The sequence below is a fragment of the Drosophila eugracilis genome, unplaced genomic scaffold (genome assembly GCF_018153835.1).
Source record: "Drosophila eugracilis isolate 14026-0451.02 unplaced genomic scaffold, ASM1815383v1 contig_81, whole genome shotgun sequence".
In the NCBI taxonomy this organism is placed as follows: Eukaryota; Metazoa; Arthropoda; class Insecta; order Diptera; family Drosophilidae; genus Drosophila; species Drosophila eugracilis.
The window spans coordinates 813,953-833,881 of NW_024573712.1; the positions used below are offsets into that span (position 1 = coordinate 813,953).

Below are 19,929 nucleotides of genomic sequence, written 5' to 3' on the forward strand. Positions count from 1 at the left end.
TTTGTGTTTGTACTTTGGTTCGTATTTGTGTTTGTGTTGGTATTGGAATTGAGACACTGAGAAAAATAACAATAAAAATATGTTAATATTTATGCCATGTTAGTGTCTTTATTTCTCAACGAAAAGTTATATTTCCATAGAATGTCAAACAATATTTATTAATCTAATATTTTTTTTACATTTTCCAACTATTTTTCTCAGTGTTTCTATGTGTATACACTGTTGCAAAGGTAAATTGGATTGAGAAATTGAAATCGCATTCAATGGCATAAGGGAGGAGCAGGAGAGAGCATTGGCAGAATAGAGGGCGAGAGCAAAGGAGATAGAGGAAAATCTTTTCCGTTTTATTTACCTTATTGATTTTCCCTTTTGTACAGGTCGTATCTGTGTATTTGTGCACCTCCGGCTGAGATAATCGAGCTGAAGTTGCATTTTCCACTTTGGTGGCAGAAAGTTTAATGGATTTCTCGTTGTTTTTTTTGTTTTCTTCAACGATTTTTATTCAACTCCGAAAAGTGTGCTTTAAAAAGTTTTCTGCTGCTGCCACTTATTTTTTAACCATCGTGTGTACACCTGCTCTTGGCATTTCTCGTTCGACCAATATACGGCTTGACAATCCCAAAACATTCATCAAAGTCCGGCGTTAAAACCATTTTCATGTTTTCATTCTTTTCCGCCCCAAAACTAAATGTCAAACTAGGAATATTCCTCTCATGACGTCACAACTAATTAGTGTGAATTTAAAGGAAATTCAGTGGCAGTTAGTCAAGTTTTTGTTTTTTTTTTGGTTGCAATGGCCTAACTAATTAGTTGATTAAACTTGCCTTGGCTTAGAGTCATTTGACTAAAAATTTCTGGTTTAAGCTGGTTGGCGATTGTTCCTTTTTTTTTTTCGTTTTTGGCTAAACTTCTTTTTGGGTTTGAAATTAGTTTGTCTCTGGAGAGTTCCTAGTTCCTAGCTAGGAGGGATATGCAAATATAATAAAAGGAAAGAGTTGTATAACAGTATAACACATATAACAGTTTATATTCATTTGTTAAAATAACTAATCAAAGTCGTCGGAAAAGGATGAAATCATCAAACTGAAAGGAATTTAAAATATATTCAGAAATACAAAAATATTCCATAAAATTATCCAATTTTTGCTCACTTTTTGGGGTAAAATATATCAGAATAAGGATTATTTTTAATATTATAATCAAACTTAATAACACTAAATTAAACCAATAAAAATCTTAATTCTTGACTTTAATAACATTTATTCAGTAAAAATATCAAAAATTAAAAAACCTATAAATCTACGACAAACATGTTCAGTTATTTGGTCTTGTGTATGCGTGTGTGTGTGTGTTTTTTTTTTTATATAATATTTATGCAATATGACTTAAGTACAATAATGTTTCTGTTTGGTGACCCCCAACCAATGGTGACCTTGATGGATCTCAAAAATGGCGCTGCATCACCCTGTCCAGATCGTTCCAACTGCAGGAGTAGTCGATCTGCAGCAGACCCTTCTTGCTCAGTCCGAATTTACGGGCGTAAATTCCCGAGTAGAGCGACGAGTCGCCTCCGCTAGAATGTGGCGATGATCCCCTCATCCGGGATCCATCCATTCCACCACCCATTGTTCCATAGAGAGTGGAGGGTGCTGCATAGATTTGCTGGTGACATTCGCTGCAATCCGGTATGCTGCAGTACGGCAGTGTAGCATAGGGATTACAGTAGTCATAGGCGGGCGAGAGAGGCGGCGGGGCAGGGAAGTCGATCTTTGGCGGGGCGACCAGGGATGTGGTCTTACCGCTTCGCTTGCGCCTCGGATGTGGGGCAGTTCCATAGCTAGGGATATTATTGTTGCCTTTGTTCAGCTGACTGGGTACCGAGCGACGTTGGAGAGTGGCTGCCCGTCGTTGGGGGAGAGGCTGCTCATCTCCAATAGATGAGGGATGCTCCGTGGAACTTGTGCTGGAGAAGCCTGAAATAAAGTTAGGGTCAAAGAGAGGTTTCTTAAAGACTTAAATTGAAATATAAAATATCTCCTTAATAAAAAATTCCAAGAAACAGAATTGACAATGACAGCCGTTTTGCATTTCATTTAAAATTTAAAACATAAATGGATTTCTCTGATATATGCTAGTCTAAGGATAAGTAAATTGAACTAGAAACAATGAATAAAAGGAATTTATAATTCAAATCTAAAACTAAATGCTCCCTCACTCACCCCCGAAACCGTTGTAAAGCTGACGCTGCTCCTCGCCATAAAGATCTTCTGGCTCCTCCTCCTCCTCGCCATGGTCCAGTTGCAACTGCCTGGTCATGGTGGCCATGTAGTCCTCATAACGACTGGGTGCTCCATATACCTCGCTCCTAGCCGTATATATTGGCTCCTTGCGGGCACTGCGACTCCGGCGACGTGTCCTTTGGGGCACACAGCACTCTAGTTGACACTGGGCACGCGACACACGACGACTTTGTGTGTGGGGGCGTGGCATTGTTGCGGACATGCCCACGCCCATGCCTCCCCTGCCACTGTTTTCGCCAATACCCATTCCATAACCATAAGTGGGACTGGGGGTCAGGGAGTTACCAGTCCCGTAGGCGGGTTCAACTGCCTCATGACCTGTGACATCATCGATCTTCTTCCTCACATAATCATAGTTCTCCAGATCCCAAGGATCCACATAGCAACGTTGTGAGGGCAGCAGGGTAGTGCCATATATATCCTCTGTATTGTCAATGGTATAGTAGGGGGATTCCAGAGCACCCACACCCTCCGATGAGCTGCCTGGTAATGCCTGTTTTGGACCCGTTCGACGCCTTCTGGGGGTCGTTTGACTGCGTTCACGCATGCTGGAAAATCAAAGAAAAAAGATGATAAGTTTCAGTGGGGGAAAAAAGTAGAGTTTTGTTGTGGGAAAACCATCAACTAGTTGGTTATATAACTTTGCAGTTGATATCGAAACTCTTCCGTCAACCCATCGAACCCGTTCTTCAGCCGCTTTGGCCGCGAATTTTCCGCCGGCTTAACTTGCACACCGGCTGTAACATTTGCAGGTGTTACACTTCACGACTCCACTGAAACCATTAGCCGGTTTATGGATCTGCATAACTTAGCATGGCCAATCAATTGGCATTCCAATTGCCAATATGCCACGATATTCCATAAGCCAAGCAACTGGTTTAAACTTTATAATAAACATAAAAACCTTGCCACCCGTTTTGGACATCAAAAACAAATTGCTTTACTTATCAAAATCAAAATATCAAACAGTATCTCAAATATCTATTTAATTAAAAACTGAAATGCAGCCAGTCAGCAGAAGTATTTCATAAAAATATGAAAAATAAAATCAAGTGGAGTGGAAAAATATACACAAATATCCATTTGGTTGGAGAAGGTTAACTAGATTTTCCGATGGGTTTGTCAGCTGCAGTCATAACGAAATGAAATTACAGAGGAATGATTTTGGCCATTGTTGGCTTAACTAAATGGAAAAGCTTTACATTTGTTTTTATTCAACATTAAAGATAATCTGGAAATTGAACAAGTGAAAAACTCTAAAAATTGCTTTCATTTGATTAAATCTCAATCGCAGACTGAATGGAAAGCCAAACAAAGCTTACAATTTCAGTAAATATTATTAATTCAGCGATGAGAGAAATGTTTAAAAAAACCATTGAAAAAGTTTGATTTTTTCCCACTTTATAAAGCTCATAATTTTGGTTTTTTAGGTTTAATTTTTAAGTTTTTTACCCTCAGCGATTTCTTGCATACGCCCATTTGGAAAAAAAGGTTTTGCGCAATCTTTCCGAGGCATTTGTAATTTGTGCATTTGCATAAAAATGCTGTGTGTGTTGGCTTTGTTTTTGGCTGTTTTGTTTTAATCGCTTCGGTTATCGATTAACATTTCTATGGCTTTAGCAAGCAGCAAAAACTAAAAGGAAAAAACCTTTCAGATGGGAATATAATTTATAAAATACACAAACTACACTGCACTACAAGAGAGAAAAAATGAGATACAAAACAACGTGACTTGGCTGTGGCACGCAAATGAAATCGTGTATCTGGTGGCTCTTTCAGGGTCTATACACTTTTTATGGCATATATCCAAGCATTAAATATAAATATAACTACATACAGAAACCAAACTGAATGCAGTTTTCAGCCATTTGCACGCGAGAGAGAAAATAGTTTAGGAATTGTTTTCGGATTTATTTTTCATGGAAAATCGAAAATGGAAAGGTGCAAGTGAACTAATCAAATATTTAAACGTTTGTTTCAACAAATATTAAATAATAAATATTAAATAAGAACTAAGGGGTAACTTTTCTCTAGCTCAGATATTATTTTCTGCTGCAGCTAACATTACGTATACGCCGCTTAGTACTTGAAAACGTTGAAAGTTAATTGCAAGCTCAGTGTTTAACCGCTATTAGAGTTGAATATGCATATGTGGATAAGAGACCACTTATGGCCCTAAAGCCCTGTTAATTAATTGGCATCTTTGGCCGAGACTTCCAACGCTCTCTGCGGTTGACTGATTGCCCCGGTCAACCTCAGCCTCAGTTCGCCAAATCCATCTTAGTGCAAATTGGCCCTTTGACTTTGGCTTCTGGCCATATTTGCATATCAAATATGTCAAGTTCGCTTCGAATTACTTTGTGTAATCAGTCGGGTTTGTTAGCGATTGATGATTGATGGTGACTCTCAACCGGAATTAAGCTTTAAACTAAAAGATAGCCATTAATTTTGGTTTTATTTCCATGAAAAGCTATTATTATGTTGGAGGTAGGAAAGATAGTTAGGAAGTAATTAAAAGTTTGATTTAATTTTGCGGTTTATTTATAGTTTTGATTTAATGATTGATATAAATATTAAAGCTTTTATGAGATTTTTATGAAGTTTTATCATATTTTTTTGGTAATTTGTATGAAAAAGTAAGCAAGTTTGGGGGAAATTTTAAATTTAATCTGTTTAATAACCAAAAATATCTATCAAGATATTAATTAATAACCCGTTCAACCCTTTCCTAGCACAAATTATGCAAAATGGTAAAAAAAATAACATAAATATTTCAACATCGAATTATAATGCAAAATAACTGGAAACAAGTTTGCCAAATGCCAATCGACCTTGCTAAGTATTCGAATATGAATATTTATTCGAGTGATATCATAACCAAAGGCGGATTTACATGAACTGAATTGAGACCAGAGTGATATATCCATTCCCAAGACGCTTCTGCCGCACCTCCAAAATAAATTAAAAGATTCACAAAAGTCTTTCAGCATGAATCACTGGCAAAGAACAGTTCCTTGGCATGGCTGGGCGTACAGCCCTAAAAGGTGATCATTACACTTGCATTGCGATTCGAATTCATACAGAAGAGACCCACGCACATCATCACTCAGAGCTTGACAATCCCACAAAAGTAAACTTATAGATACACCTCAAAAAAGATCTTGATAGCCAAGGCCCATATATAGCGGCAACTTTCTTTGCTTTTGACACAGTTTTCTTGGCAGTTTCATTCACCTTTTTTTGGTAAGGGATAAAAAATATATTTATATATATCTTTGTCACTTGTCACACTTTGCGGTAGAACCGTCACAGTTCTTTAGCCAATATTTGAATTGCGAATTTTAGACACGTCCGGATCCGTCGTACATGATCCACGCGCATGCGCAGCCGCGTTGTGTTCGCTTCTTCGACCGACGATCAACTGTCTTGTGGCTTGAATGGTTTGAGCCAAGTTTCAGGTTTCTTTCTTCGTGCTCTTTAGCTTGCAGCATGTTCGAAGCTTGTGTTTGATCTTCAAGTTTGGCCAAAGCCAATTGCAATCAAAATTAATTAGAGCTCCCATTCAGCTTTTATGTCTTTGGTTGGATGTAATTTTCGGGCTTCTTGTAAATTAATTAGCAGTAAATTAAAATGACAGCAGGTGATTATGTCACAGCTGGCAAAGCCACTCAAAGTCACATTGATATGCAAATTTGTGAGCCGCTGAAATGCGGCTGCGACTGCGCCAAAGAAATGCCAAAGATAAATCTCAAGAAAACTATTTTTTATTACCTAACGAACTTGGCTTGCTCTTTTAATAAAGAAAATACAAAAAAAAAAAGGTTAAATATTTTTATAAATAAAAAACTGATTTGTCATCTTTTATAAATCAAAAACTAGCTGAATCATGAAAATCTTATTATTATCTTTTAAAAACTTCCAACTTACTGCCAAAGTAATAATCACCTTGCTAACCAAAGGGTAAATGGCAAAAAAAAGCAGCTGCCAAGTTCAAGTTTTCATTGCTTTTGGCTAGGAAAGAAATTGAATTGGTGGCTGAGAGAAATTACATCACTTCAACTTCAACTTGAGCCGGCATTTTTTTTGGGTGGGGCAATAGTCGCCGCCTTTGGAATTCATGAAAGGAAAACAGGTGATGAGCATCATTTTTCATTCGAGAGTTTTCTTTTCGTCAGCTTCTTCTTTGCTTCCAAAATAAAACCCAAATAATTTATGCATTTTGGTTTTTTGTCTGAGCTACCAAAAGGTATTTATAAATATAAATTGTTTGAGAAAAAAAAAAACTTAAAAAAAGCTTTCACTTTCAATGCGGTGGCGGTTTGGTTTTTATAATTTTTGTTATTTTCTGTGGTAGCCCCAAAGTCGTGCCGATATTGATGGTGTTTGTTCAGTCAGGTCAGTAATTATTTCTTTTTTTGTGGTGAGTGTCGAGTGCAAACAATCAATTGATGGTCTCCATAGGCCAGGCCAAAAACAATTCAATTAAGCCAGCCAAAGCGACCCACACTTTGTGGTTAAAAGTCTGTCTCCAAAAAAAAAGGGAATTAAAAAATCATTTTTTTGGGGTTATTTTTGAAGATTTATGCAATATCAGTAGGTGCGATTATGCAAATATGATTTGTTTTAGGCTATAAAAGGGTTTTTTTTATGTTTTTTAAATGTTTTTTACTTTAAATATTTAGAGAGAGGGAACTCAGATTTTCATTAGAAGTCTTGCCTTGATTTACAATTTTAGTTAAGATTTTTCTATAAATTTATTTTTGAATATAAATCTAATCTGGTTCATAAGAAATATAACTTTTGAGGTTTTATTAAATTATTAGAAATGTTTCCTAACCACCAAACCTTGCTTTCTATTAATAATTATATCTTTTCTATTTTTTCTAACATTTTTAATTCATTTTTGTAATGATATATTAACTTTTAAACCAATCCGTTCCATTTTCCAATGTTTTTACTACTAAAAAATCTTACAAATTCCAAAGTTTCTTTACTCACTTAAACTTTTAATTATCTTAAACTAAATTCTTTTTTTAAACCTCTAAAAATGTGAATTCCTTGTAAATCGAACAACATTCACAATTTTGGCTTAGATTTCTGGTCACGAGTCTCCTGCAAAATGTTGCGTTCGCTAGGCATTCATCCTTTCAGTTCATTTAGCCACCTTCCAGTTCATCAAGCCTACATTCCTTGCCATAGAACTCTCAGATATATATGTATCTTACAGATGTACATGTATGTATTTGCCCCCATTCAAAAGCTCCAGAGCAATTTGCCGCTTTTAATGGCAAAACGCCGTGTTGGAGCAGCAGTAGCTGCAGCACACGTTGCCAACGCACAGGAAACCAGCTGCACCTGGCCACCCCAATGGATCCATGCGGGGGGTTTGAGCTGGCTGAGGGGGCGGTGCCACACAACCAGATGTTTGCCTTTGACTGGCGGCAGACTCGTTGATCTCTGCTCCAATTCCAATATGTGTGTGAGTGTTCAGCTCGATTGCCCCTCCAGTATCTTTCATGTATTCGCATCGACGACATTGTGCAACATGCTCTTCGATATGGCAAAAACTTCATACCGCAGTGTTGCACCAACCCCGCTGCCCCTTACCATTGCACATTGGGCTTAAGAATTAAATAGTTTTTTGATATGTTAAATGAAGAATTGGAAATATAGAACTTCCCTTGAGTTTAATTCATTTTTTATTGGTAATGCTTCTGAGGTAAATGAGAGGTTAGTCTATGTTTTCGTTAAGGTAAAACTGTTTTGAGTATCAACATAAATTCTATTTTTACAAAAATATCTTTATATGTAATATATTTAATTTACATATATGTTATAAATGTGAAATATTTGCCTAAAAAAATAATTTTTATAAGAATTTTAAATCTCAAAATTGTAAAAATGCCATTTTAACATTTTTGGAAAGCAGAATATTCGCATTCTTATTTTATACTCTTAATAATCATTTAAAATTAAGGTATATTTTATATATATATATTTTATTTAGTTAATTAAAAATGTATCATTTAAGCCTATTTAATCAAAATGTTGAAGAGTTAAGTCATCTTTAATATATTAATTTAAAATTAAAACAAATTTATGATTAATACTCAAAACAGCAAAACAAACTCGGTCTAACCTGAATAAAAAAAAACTTTGAATTGATGATATCTTAAAGAGTAGAAATTTATACACATTTATAAATATTTCAACAGCTTAATTTAACAATTACAATTATTCCAAGATATATTTCCATATACATTTCTACCGTACAACTTTCTTGGTTATTACAATAACTATAACCAATGTGAATTGGCAACAGCTGCAGCTGCCCAGCATTAGAGATGCTGAGTCGCAGATTGCGCTGCACCCAGGCCCAATACCCAACCTAATCCCAAATCCGAATCCGAATCGAATGGTTATAGCACATGTTTCTCCTTTACGCTCTCCGCTTGTCACTCGCCTTGCCACTTTCGATTTTTCATAGCCAGCAGTCTCTATTTTTCCTACTCTTTTTTTCTTTTTTGCAACTCACTGTTTTTTTCCTCCAGTGGGGCAATAATTGTAAGTGGACCTGGGCATTTATGGCGTTTTTACTGTGGGCCTGTGACTGTGGCCCATTTTGGCCACCATGTTGGACATTTTGCACGTGCTCAGGCCACAAAAGGAAAAGCTGGCGAATGGCAGAGAAACAGGGAAGAAATATGGCCGGTAATTGTGTGCTTCCCATTTGATGTGTCAGCAAAACGCTTTTTTCTTCTGCGGTTCTTTCCGCGAATTTCGGGACAATTGTCGGAGGCTTTTTAAGAAGAAAAACCTTTCTTCCCTTTAAGCATTTCTCCTATCATCCTTCAAGTGAATTATTCAAACGTGAATTAATCATTCATACGGGAATGTGAATGCCCAACGGAAATTCATAAATGGATTTTGTCCCTTTTTGGTTTAAGTATTTATGGTGTAAAGCCTGGTCATCAAAGAAAAGTAGAAATTTAGTCTAGTTAAGTAGGTGGAAAATGTAAAAGTAAGCAGTTTTTTATGTATTTTTAAGGAGATTAAAGGTCTTTAAAAAAGAATTAAGTTTTAGGTTGGTTTTTAAGAAGTTCTTCCCTAGAAAACGTAACTTAACTTTTATGAAGAATATATTGTTTATTAATTGACTAAATATTATATAAATATAAATTTCTTTTACTTACTTTAAGATATGCTAAAACTTCATTAACTAAGCTTATAATTAATTCAAAAGCCCTTGAAAATTCCAGATTTCCGTGGCTTACTTTCACAATTACTTTAATTTATTATCAAAACCTACAAAAAAGAACATTTATTCCCAACCATAAATCCTATTGATAATCCCTTTTCGGGCCCAGTTGAACGACCCAGCACAATGGGCCATAACCGAAACCATTAAATTTGTATTTAAATCCACTCATTGCTCAATCTGCTTGATGATGCAATAATACCTAGTACAACAACTGCAGGCAGACATCGGGGGCATAAGCAAAAAAAAAGAAATACTAAAAAAATGTAAGAAAAAACATGAACAAGATGAACATCAGCCGCAGCATCATCACCATCGACATCTGACATGCCGAGGGCCAAGCAGCGCCTCCATCGCCTCCATCTTCGACATCGTCTTCATCTCCGGCTCTATCTGCCTCAATCATTCGCTGACGCACAGTTCAAGTGGCACTGGCACAAATCATCTTAACAAAAATCCACATATATAGAGAGAAAAAAAATAGAAGACAGCAAAAAGTCTATCACTACAAGAGCTAGACATCTTTGGAGGCAACTCTGACATAATTTGGTCAAAATAGTTGCTGCCTCTTGTTGATTGTCTTTTTGTGGATTTTTGTTATAGTTATTTGGTTTTGATGATTCTGAGTTATCAAGGAGGGCTTTTTTTTTGTATATTTAAGAAAATTATATACTCTCTTGAAAAAGAAAAAAGGTATCAAGATTTAAGCTTTGGTAGTTTAGATTTAAGTTAAAGTTAAGTTACGTTTAAGCTAAAACCTGTAAGTGAAGTTCTTTTGACATTTAGACTGTTAATCTTGCTTAGAAAGAAGAGTTTGATAAACATTTTCTAAGACTTTTCCTCAGATATTTAATAAATATATTTAATATTTATCAGTGTTTAAAAGTTCTATATTTCCTTTAGGAATTTTTTAACATTTTTTAAAGTCTATTAGGAGGTAGCAGAAATGAGTTGACAAGCAGAGAAAAATTAATATTACCTTTTACTATATAAACCCTATTTAAGATTTGTTCTTAAAACCTTTAATCTTTCTTTAAAATATTTTTAAATATTTCCCTTAACAAACAACAGTGTAGACTGATTTTAAATTCAAGTTCTTCATTATTAGCATGACAACTATTACTCACAATCGAAAGAATATATCACCATATCAGTACACACATTGCAGAGACAATTTTTCATGTCAATCTCACACACCCAAAACACCCCTGCAAAAAAGAAATAAAGAAGAAAACCCACATGGATGCAGTGCGAATACGCCCATAGATACATCTGCTACGCTGATGCCTCAAGTTCAAGATACAAAAACATATTGCTAACAAAACAACAAACAAAAAGCAAAAGAAAAACAATTGCCGCGTGAGTTTGCGGCTGGTACTTGTACTCGTACATTGTGCATTGTTTTGGCCAACTAACGAAACATTTTTTCCCGCACTTCCGTGTCGGCAAAGATACATGCCACTGACATCTAGATACATTGCCAGAGGACGGACGGGAGTGGCAGCAACAGGTCCACAAGGCATTGTCTTGGTCGGTGGTGTGGCGTGGTTTTCATTTTCCTTTCTTAGTTTTTCCCTTAGCGCTTATCACACACTTCATTAATTTTGTTTCGCTTTTCATTGCTGTCGGTAATTATGTATGGTTACAGTTATGCTTGGCTATCTGCCACATCCACAGAGTTTCACTTTTTCATCGCCCCTTCTTCTGCTACTTCTTTTCAATATTGCAAAATTGCATGCTGCACTTGAAAAAAGTTTGCCACGCGTGAAGCCTTTATCTTTAGATACTACTACTGCTTGGCTTTGATATTTTCCTAACAACAAGCTGAAAAAAAAAACAGTTTGTTGCCACTTATGCTACTTGGCTGCCTTTTGGTGATTTTTTAACGCTTCGTTAACAAAACTAAAATTATTATCGCTTACTTTGGAGCTAGCCATGGGCTTTGTTGTTGGCCAAAACGAAATCATTAAATCAATTAATGTTCCACGAAACGTTGAAACAAAAGTCGAAAATTAGAAACCAAATACTGAAAATGAAACCAAAAGCTGAAACTAGATTAAGCGGATGCTTTTAGGTTAATTATTATTTAAGGTTTTTGGTCGAAAAGAGTTTGTTTTTTTTACTAAAAATAACCTTCAAGAAGTTCTTCCTCTGTTAATGATCAATATTAACATTATTTCCCACAAGAAATTCTCCCCAGGAAGCTTTAAAAACTGTTGCACTTACACCTGCAATCATAAACTTTACAGCCAACCAATCTTAACACGGAAACGTGTTAAAAACAATGTTTAATTAATTATGATTACACGATAGGCCCCTCATTATCATCATCATCAAACTTAGTTTGGCAACGGGAATCCAGCGGATTCCCACTAATTATCAAAACCTCCGCCAGATGGCAGACGACAAGTTCAATGGCTCACGCGGCGTATAAGCTATTTGCATTGTTTTACATTAAACATTGAGAGCTTGAGCTCTGGTTTTAATTAGCGGCTACAATTACAATTACACATACGACATGGTGTCCGAGCGGGGCATGAATGTGCATAATTTAGACGGTAATTGTATGGAAAGTTTGCTAATTGAAATTGAATGCCGCTGTCTAGTGCAGCTGATGAGTTGGATTATCTACCATCAATATCTTAATTTAGGTTACAGTGAAATCGAATTGGTTAGGTTAACAATGGGTTTTATACGCTGATTTATGTATTCTAATTAATGTCAATATGGGTGGGAATTAATCAACTTATCAAAAAGTTATTCTCTGTTTAATTTTAAGGCCTAAACTTGATTTGCTTCCGCGTATCTGCAAAATTTGTTAAGATTTAGCATAAGAATGATGAGGTTTATATTATTCATTCACAAATTTTTGGAATTAACATACTTAGGGCTCTCAGTTAAACTTTACTTTTTAAGATTTTTAATATTTTTAATGCTAATTTTCAAAACTAAAAACTAGATAACCTTCTCATTGGCTTAGAACTTACCTTTTACTCCTAAAAGACTTCAATTTTTATCCCCTAAATTCATTCCCCATCTTCAAGACTTAATTGCAATTTTTAGTCTAAGTTTTCTGCCCACGCAGTTTTCAACATACAGTTGGCCAACTTATTTATTGTTGGCTTACTTTAAGCCCGAATTTCTAGGTTTTTTTTAGTATTTGGCAATGTAATTAACACACTGACGGCCAATTGTCCAAATAACTGCACACAGTAGTGCCGCTTAAATTCACTCAAGGCTTCCATAATTTGGCAAGCTATAATATTTAATCTTTATGTTTATTATTTCTTATTAACCCATTATGATCATTTCCTACACTACCACAAAAAATATAAATGTTTTTTATTTTTTTGTGAATACTTTTTAGTACCACTACTAATGCGATTTTATTTGCTTTGCCTCGGAAATAAATACATAAATAAACAGAAGACAAAAAATTTGTCAATGGTCTGTGCATTTTTCCCCGTCACCATCATCATTGTCATCATTATTATATTGACTTTTGGCCAAAAATCACTTCAGTCTTAACACTTTTTTTTTGCGATGGAGTCACAGCTGCTTTTGGTAGAACCAACGACAAGGAAATCGTTTGCGGGTTTATGCAAATTTTCATTTGCTTTGATTAGCACTTAAGCTAGGAATTTTAAATACAATTTTATCTCACATTTATTGGCAAGTGTTAAATTATTCGTTAGAAACAATTTGTTAAGACCAACAAGTTGGTCGTAAAAAACCCTGTGAACTGGGAGCATTCAGCTTAAATTAAAGACCTAATGATGGCTTATCTAGATTTTCATTTGCGGTGTATTTTAAAGTCTCTAAACTCTACTTATTATGCACATCCATCCTCTCTCCCTTTTATTTATTTCTTAGCACTTAATACATGTATTAATTAATATTCTCCTTCTGATTCCCTGCCAAAAAATTTTGCAATCGAAGAGAAAAAAATAATATGTTGGCCTAGAAAATACAAAAAAAAGTGAATGATTTTTTGTGGCAATTAGCAAACTGGACACGTCCATACATTGGGTTCTTGTGGCATTTAGAGGCTATCGATGCTATAGATGGCCATAACGTTTGTCGGCCACTTCGACGGCAGCGAACACCGTTAAACGCACAAATTTGGCAGCCAGACGAGGCTGATGAAGGGAAAACGACAGACAACAAACAACAAACAGCGAACAAAAAACAACAAAACAAAACATAAAGCAGAATCAAAAGGCAAGAGCAACAATCGCTTCATTTGCATGCAAGTCACCGGAAAAAGAAAAAACAAAAACCCAGCTGGGGTCGAATCATCACCATGCGCTAAATTCGCTCTCAAACATGTTGCAAGGGGAGTTTGGTATGAGCTGTTCTATGATCCAACCACGCCTGCGCAAATGGTGTAAGTCTTAAGAGGAACACAAAAAAGAAAGGTTTGGACTTTTATTTAAGTTTTTGTAAAATAATAATAATTAAAAACAAATTTAATTTAGTAGAATTAAAAAAGGTAGGTTAAAAAGGTAATTTTGATTAATTTAGTTGAAGTTTTAGGATAGGTTAGGATTACTGACAGTGAATTCTGTAAAATATAAAGATACATAATCATACATTATTTTTCTTATTTATTTTTCGCAAATATAAGGCAAATCATAATTTAAATTAAAAGAACAAGTATTTAAGCCATTTTTCATGTAACATCCTCGATTCTTTGGCCAAATTCGCTTATTATCAGGACTATCAATTATTATCTTCCTTTCGGTTTCGGGAATAAACATTTCATTAGGATCATACTGTGGAATTCCTCGTGGCAAATTCATGTAATTTTCATTGTCGTTACTATAAGGAAATGGGACCCCATAGCAAGTAGGACATTCGACTATCCAGTATTTTGTATTTTTATCAAGATCAAGGTAATCGAATTCGTCATTGAATAGTGCCGCCAAAGATCCTCCCATATCCTTGCAGTTTTGCTCAGCTTCTAAAAAACTCGCAACCTTATAGCGTTCAACATAGAAGGATTTGGATCCGATTTGCTTGAACTTTGGATATTCGATTTTCGGAGTTCTTGTTAGAATCTCCTGCAACTGGACTTCCAGTCTGTCCAGCTTCGAATGTGTTTGATTTAAGCTAGTCTTGAGCTTGGCCATGTGATCGTAGAGCGGCGCCAAGGCGGATAGGCAAAAGGCGCCGCATTGATTGGGGGCGTCTTTGAGGAGACATACGGAGCCAGCACTTTCTTGAGATTTTGCAGGATATCCTTGGAGAACCAGGATCAGAAATGTAACTAAGATGTACGATATAAACATTGTACAACCACTGAACTTAAAAGCTTGCAAGGAACTGATGCTTACTTGGTTTCTGCACTCTCGAAGAAAACTGCAGCCTGGCTGATAAGTTGATTTATCAGCTTATTGAGAAGTGAAGTTGTGACGGAATTCAAATAAATTGGATAAGAAATGTTCTTTATATAGCTTTTTACGCAGGCTACATACTAGTATAACGTGTATAATTAACATGAATCATAATAACGATAATTACATTCTTCCGCTTCTTATTAATATTTCATAATAATAATTCCGCTTCTTATTAAAATTCATAATCAAACGTTTATTTGCCTTCGATCCATGTTTGTACAAAGAAAAAGAAGAAGAAGTTGTATCAGGATCTTTTTGTTGTGTTCTCTTTCAACTTTCAATACGAACTCACTCGCTGCTCGCAGGCCGCTATGTTTCAACTCCCGTTTATGTTCAGCTTCTTACTCTCTCGAGAGAGGATATGCTCTCTCAGAAGCTCTATCAGAAGTGTGACCAGCGCTTACAATATAATACAATAATCTATGTTTGTATACATAATTAATACCCAGCCTGTTATCAAAGGAATGCTGTGAATATATTTAATTATGTATAAATATCATCAATATTATTATTGCATCTTAGAGTTATTTTAGTTCGTTAATATAAGTTAGTCATTACATTAAATAATACATAATTTATTATCTATCTTACCAAACTTCTATAATCAGCGTGTTAAAATAAAAATGATAGTTCAATAAGTTTACTAATTTTATCTCGGTGTCTGCCTAACAGAGCCGTAAGCTTAATTAGCTTAAAAACAACAAAAAAAGAAGTAAAAAATAAGAAAAAAAAAATAGCATTAATTACCGCGGCAACTTCTGCGTCGTCGCCTATCTCGCAATGAGTCGCATTAATTGGACAGCCTGAAAATTCATCTGGTTTTTGGTCATTTGGTCATTCTTCTTGCCACACAATTGCGACAAGTCGGTGGCTAAATGGCGAGCAGATTTTTTGGCCCGGCCAGCCATTCTCCGCATCTTGGCCAGATCGAATTGACCAATCTTCGACAGGGGACTTACAAGTATCGGATGAGGGAGGTGGTTGGGGTTTCTGCTCGGGGGCTCTCATTAGACCAGTCAACCGTTTGACATTTAAGCGCGACGACCTCACGCATGCGTGCTTAGCTTTACATTTTGGTTTTGTTGGTATTTCCTCAGGGCTCATGTCCATAGGCAGAGTTACAGAGAGAAAAATTTCGGGTTATAAGAGTTGGGTATGATATATTTTAAGTTATTTTTTGGATACTAATTGTATAGCTTTGATATTTAAATGGGAATATCTTCAGGGGGAACAAAAATCATCATAAGTTTTGGAATAGTTCCATTTTTATATATAACTTTATATCTTATTTTATCATCTATAATATTTGTTAATTTATTACACAACATTTTCTCCCAGTGTCCACATATTCGACTCTTGGCTATCAGCAAGCCATTGTTTATTTTCCAAGACGGGGCTGGCTCAAAGACCTCGGACCTTCGATACGGGGCTTACCCATCGCTTATGGCCAAGCTAAATGCCCCAGCTCAGTCACTGATCCGCCCCAGGTCAATCAGATTCCCAAATCTAATGCTACACGATAGTCTCTAAGACACGAAAGATAATTACACAAAATTGTGTGTTTCAAATCTGTGTGCCAGCTAAGTATAAGTTAGGCTTTAAACGCTCCCAACACTTTCGTTTGAGGAAAAAACTAAAACTGTACGAAAAATAATAGATTAAAATTGTATAATCAGTATTAGGCAGCCGGCAATTGGCAATCATTTCTGGGTATAAATTAAAATTATATTACAACATTTTCTTAGTCAACAACAATAACAAAGAGAGAGAGAGGGAGAGAGAGACTGATTACAGGAGAGACCAAATCGAAAATGCACTCAACCATCCAGCGAAACAGCAACTAAAACTAAAAACTAACTAACTATTCGGACTAACTAACCGGGCTGAAACTGACCTGCCCGAAAACAGAAATGTTGAGCGGACCATCGACTTGGGCAAAATGAAACGAGACGATGCGAAGGCGGTCGAAAGTGAAAGTTTTGTTGTTGTTACGGCTAATGTCGGTGCTGCCGGTGCTGCTTGCCTCTACCGCTTTTCGATTTACTGTTAAACGGGGGCGCAGTCTCCAATGATTGCCGCATTGGCAGCATCACGCGAATTGCAGGCTGCAAATTCATTTGCCGCATCCGAATTAAATAATTTTGATTGCAGCGCCAGCAATCAAATGGGAGATCTCTTTAAGGCAGTGCGGTTTAAGGGGTGTTTTTCTACTGACTTAATGATACCCTATACTAGGTGGTTAAGCTTAATGGTAATAAGAAGGAATAGATGATGATTTTTTATGATATTTAAGAGAAGCCACTCCTTTCCAAACTTTGGAAAAAAGATAGATAAAGTTCCTTAATGGACTGTAAAAATATCTTTAAGTTGCAATACAACCTCCTTAACATCTACTAAACGTACTTTAATATATAAAGCATATACCCTTACATACCCCTTAATAGTCGCATCATCATCGTCATCAATCCCCTGGTAGTGGCCATTGCCAAATGCGGCCAACCCGCTGACAACTTGCAACTTCCTGCAATGCGACAAAAAGCAAAAACGAAACCCGTTGTCCGCAACTTCAAGTGGCATCTTCAGGCCACAAATCTGCTCTTTTCCACAATTTTCCTCTATTTTTTTGTTTACTTTTTTTTCTGTTTTTATTTTGTTTTTTGTTTTCTTCCATCATTTCGTCTCCTTTTTGTGCCCATCAATTTTCACTGCCACTGATTAATATGATACGATTCGGGATGCCACTGCTAGCCGCGTTACATAATTGATCTTTTGTTTAGAGTCTATAGCTTAATTGAGTCTGGCCAATTGATTAATGAGTAGCAAGCAGCTTCATTAAAAGTGACTCGTGGTAGCCCTCTTTGAAGGGGAAATGCAGTTTAATAAGGGGTTATTTCTATATATATATATATCTTTTTGTATTTATGAGATTTCAACACTGAGTGCTCTAGTGATCAATCTGTGATATGAGCTTAATTAAAGTTTTATCTTAAAGCTCAATTTAGTGTTAAACAAAATGTGGAAGCTATAAAAACAAACATAGGAAAATGGTAGTGATTAAGGTTTAAAATAAATTGTATTTAATTATATTAAAGTGGTAAAAAAAATCATAGAAAATTGGAGAATTATGACACCTTTGAAAAAATATGTAATCCAAAAATTGATTGATAAAATAACTTGAATTTCCAGTAAAAGGAATAACAAACAACATTCTTAGTACAGATCTTAAGTTCCTTAAAGCAACCTCTCCTAAGCCCCAATGTTTACTCAACTTTAACTTAATAGAGCTTGCCTTCATTCATAGTCCATTTGCGGCGCCATTCATAACCTGAAGTCACATCAAATCAATAGAAAGTGTGGCAAACTCTTTGGCCAACCCACACTCACACACACTCTGATTATGTACAGTTGACATAGTTGGCCAGGCAAGCAGAATTCTGCGATATGATGACTTGGCCAGGTTATCGATTCAATGGGCAACTAATTGCTGGCCTAAATGGATGCTTGACTTGACTTCAGTTTGCCCCGGAGGGGTGGGCATATGGTAAATGGATAAATACCGCTCGACACGCACTCACCGCCACACAAATTGTTCACAAAATAATGCATAAATTTGCATTATTACCGCGGCTGGCAAATTGCCAAACTCTAAACGTTTACATTTTGCATAAATCATACTTCTACGACTATAACTTAGAAGTTAAAACGAAATTCAAGCGAAATAACTTCAGAAAATATAAGCAGACAAGTGGGTAATGTAAGTGCTCTTCAAAAATCAAAAAAATCAATCCAAAGCCAATTAACGAAACTGATTTCGTGGCCTTGACCAAAAAATCACTTAACAATACCGTCAACGGCATATAATAAAAATGCGTTTATGGAATAAATAAACAAACAAAGCAACAACAACCAAAAAGCAATACAGAAAACAACAACAAAAGACTCGAGTACTAAGAGCAAAAAATACAAAAAGCTCATGAACCGATTGTTTTCATTTTGATTTTTTGTTGGTTTTTTCTGGGGCTTCACGCACTTCTAAGTGCAGTGGGAAAAAATAAAAAACTTTGTAATAATAGTAGTAATTGCTCTTGATTATCAGATTCATTGAGCATGATCATGTTCAGTTGTATCTTGGATGGAGGGAAATTAAATTAAATTAAATTAAAACAACATGTGAGCTAAGTAAGCTGGAGTAGGTTTTCTGAGTATTACAAAGCAGTTTATTTTAGATTGAAGTTGAATTTTAGATTGAAGCCTAATGTTGCAAGGCTGAAGTACAAGTAAAAACACTTTTACTAGTAATAACAATTAAGACTATTTAAAAATGCAAAAATAAATGCTAAATTAATGGTTATTCAAGAAAATTCAGATTTTAATACGTTAAGCAGCATTTACAATTCTAAGTAGGCTTATTAAATTATAAACATTTTATTAATTTATTATTTATAACTATATAAAAGTCTGAAATCGATTACGAAGTTTAATAGTTATTGCAGAAATTACAAGCTAAAACACTTTAAAAAGAATTTACAAATCTCAATGTTAAATGGTTTCTGCGACTATAATAAAGTTTATCATAGAAATGACAAACTAGTATTCGTTATTGAAAATGCAATTTAATAAACTTAATATGTGTAATCCATTCTTTATAGAAATATTAAAGTAAATTAAACTATAAAGTGTATTTAAACTATAGCCAGGGTTAAATCTATGTCTATACTTTATGTGGAAAATAAATGCTAAACTAATATTTATTGCAGAAAATACCAGCCAAAGAGAAAAAATTCTTAGTAGGAATATTAAATCATATTTACCTTTTAAACATTGTATTATACCATATAAGAAAAGGCGAACAAAATGTTTAAGCAGCTTTAAAAGATTTTATTACCTATTTGCTTAGCATACTTTTAGGACACATCAAAAACAATCTGCATGTAGTTAATATGTAAAGTAAGAAAGTTATTAAGCAAAGCGC

General features: G+C 35.4%; 1 protein-coding gene across 1 annotated transcript; it reads right to left on the reverse strand.

Annotated features, from left to right (window-relative positions):
- Window positions 1–324: 324 nt before the first annotated feature.
- LOC108106798 lies at window positions 325–5,837 on the reverse strand. Its single transcript, XM_017214042.2, has 3 exons — window positions 5,535–5,837; window positions 2,220–2,848; window positions 325–1,973 (listed from the first exon to the last, which is right to left on the reverse strand). Exons 2-3 carry the CDS (start codon window positions 2,845–2,847, stop codon window positions 1,444–1,446), a joined length of 1,158 nt encoding a protein of 385 aa, XP_017069531.1. The 5' UTR covers window position 2,848; window positions 5,535–5,837; the 3' UTR covers window positions 325–1,443.
- Between the last annotated feature and the right edge of the window lie 14,092 nt (window positions 5,838–19,929).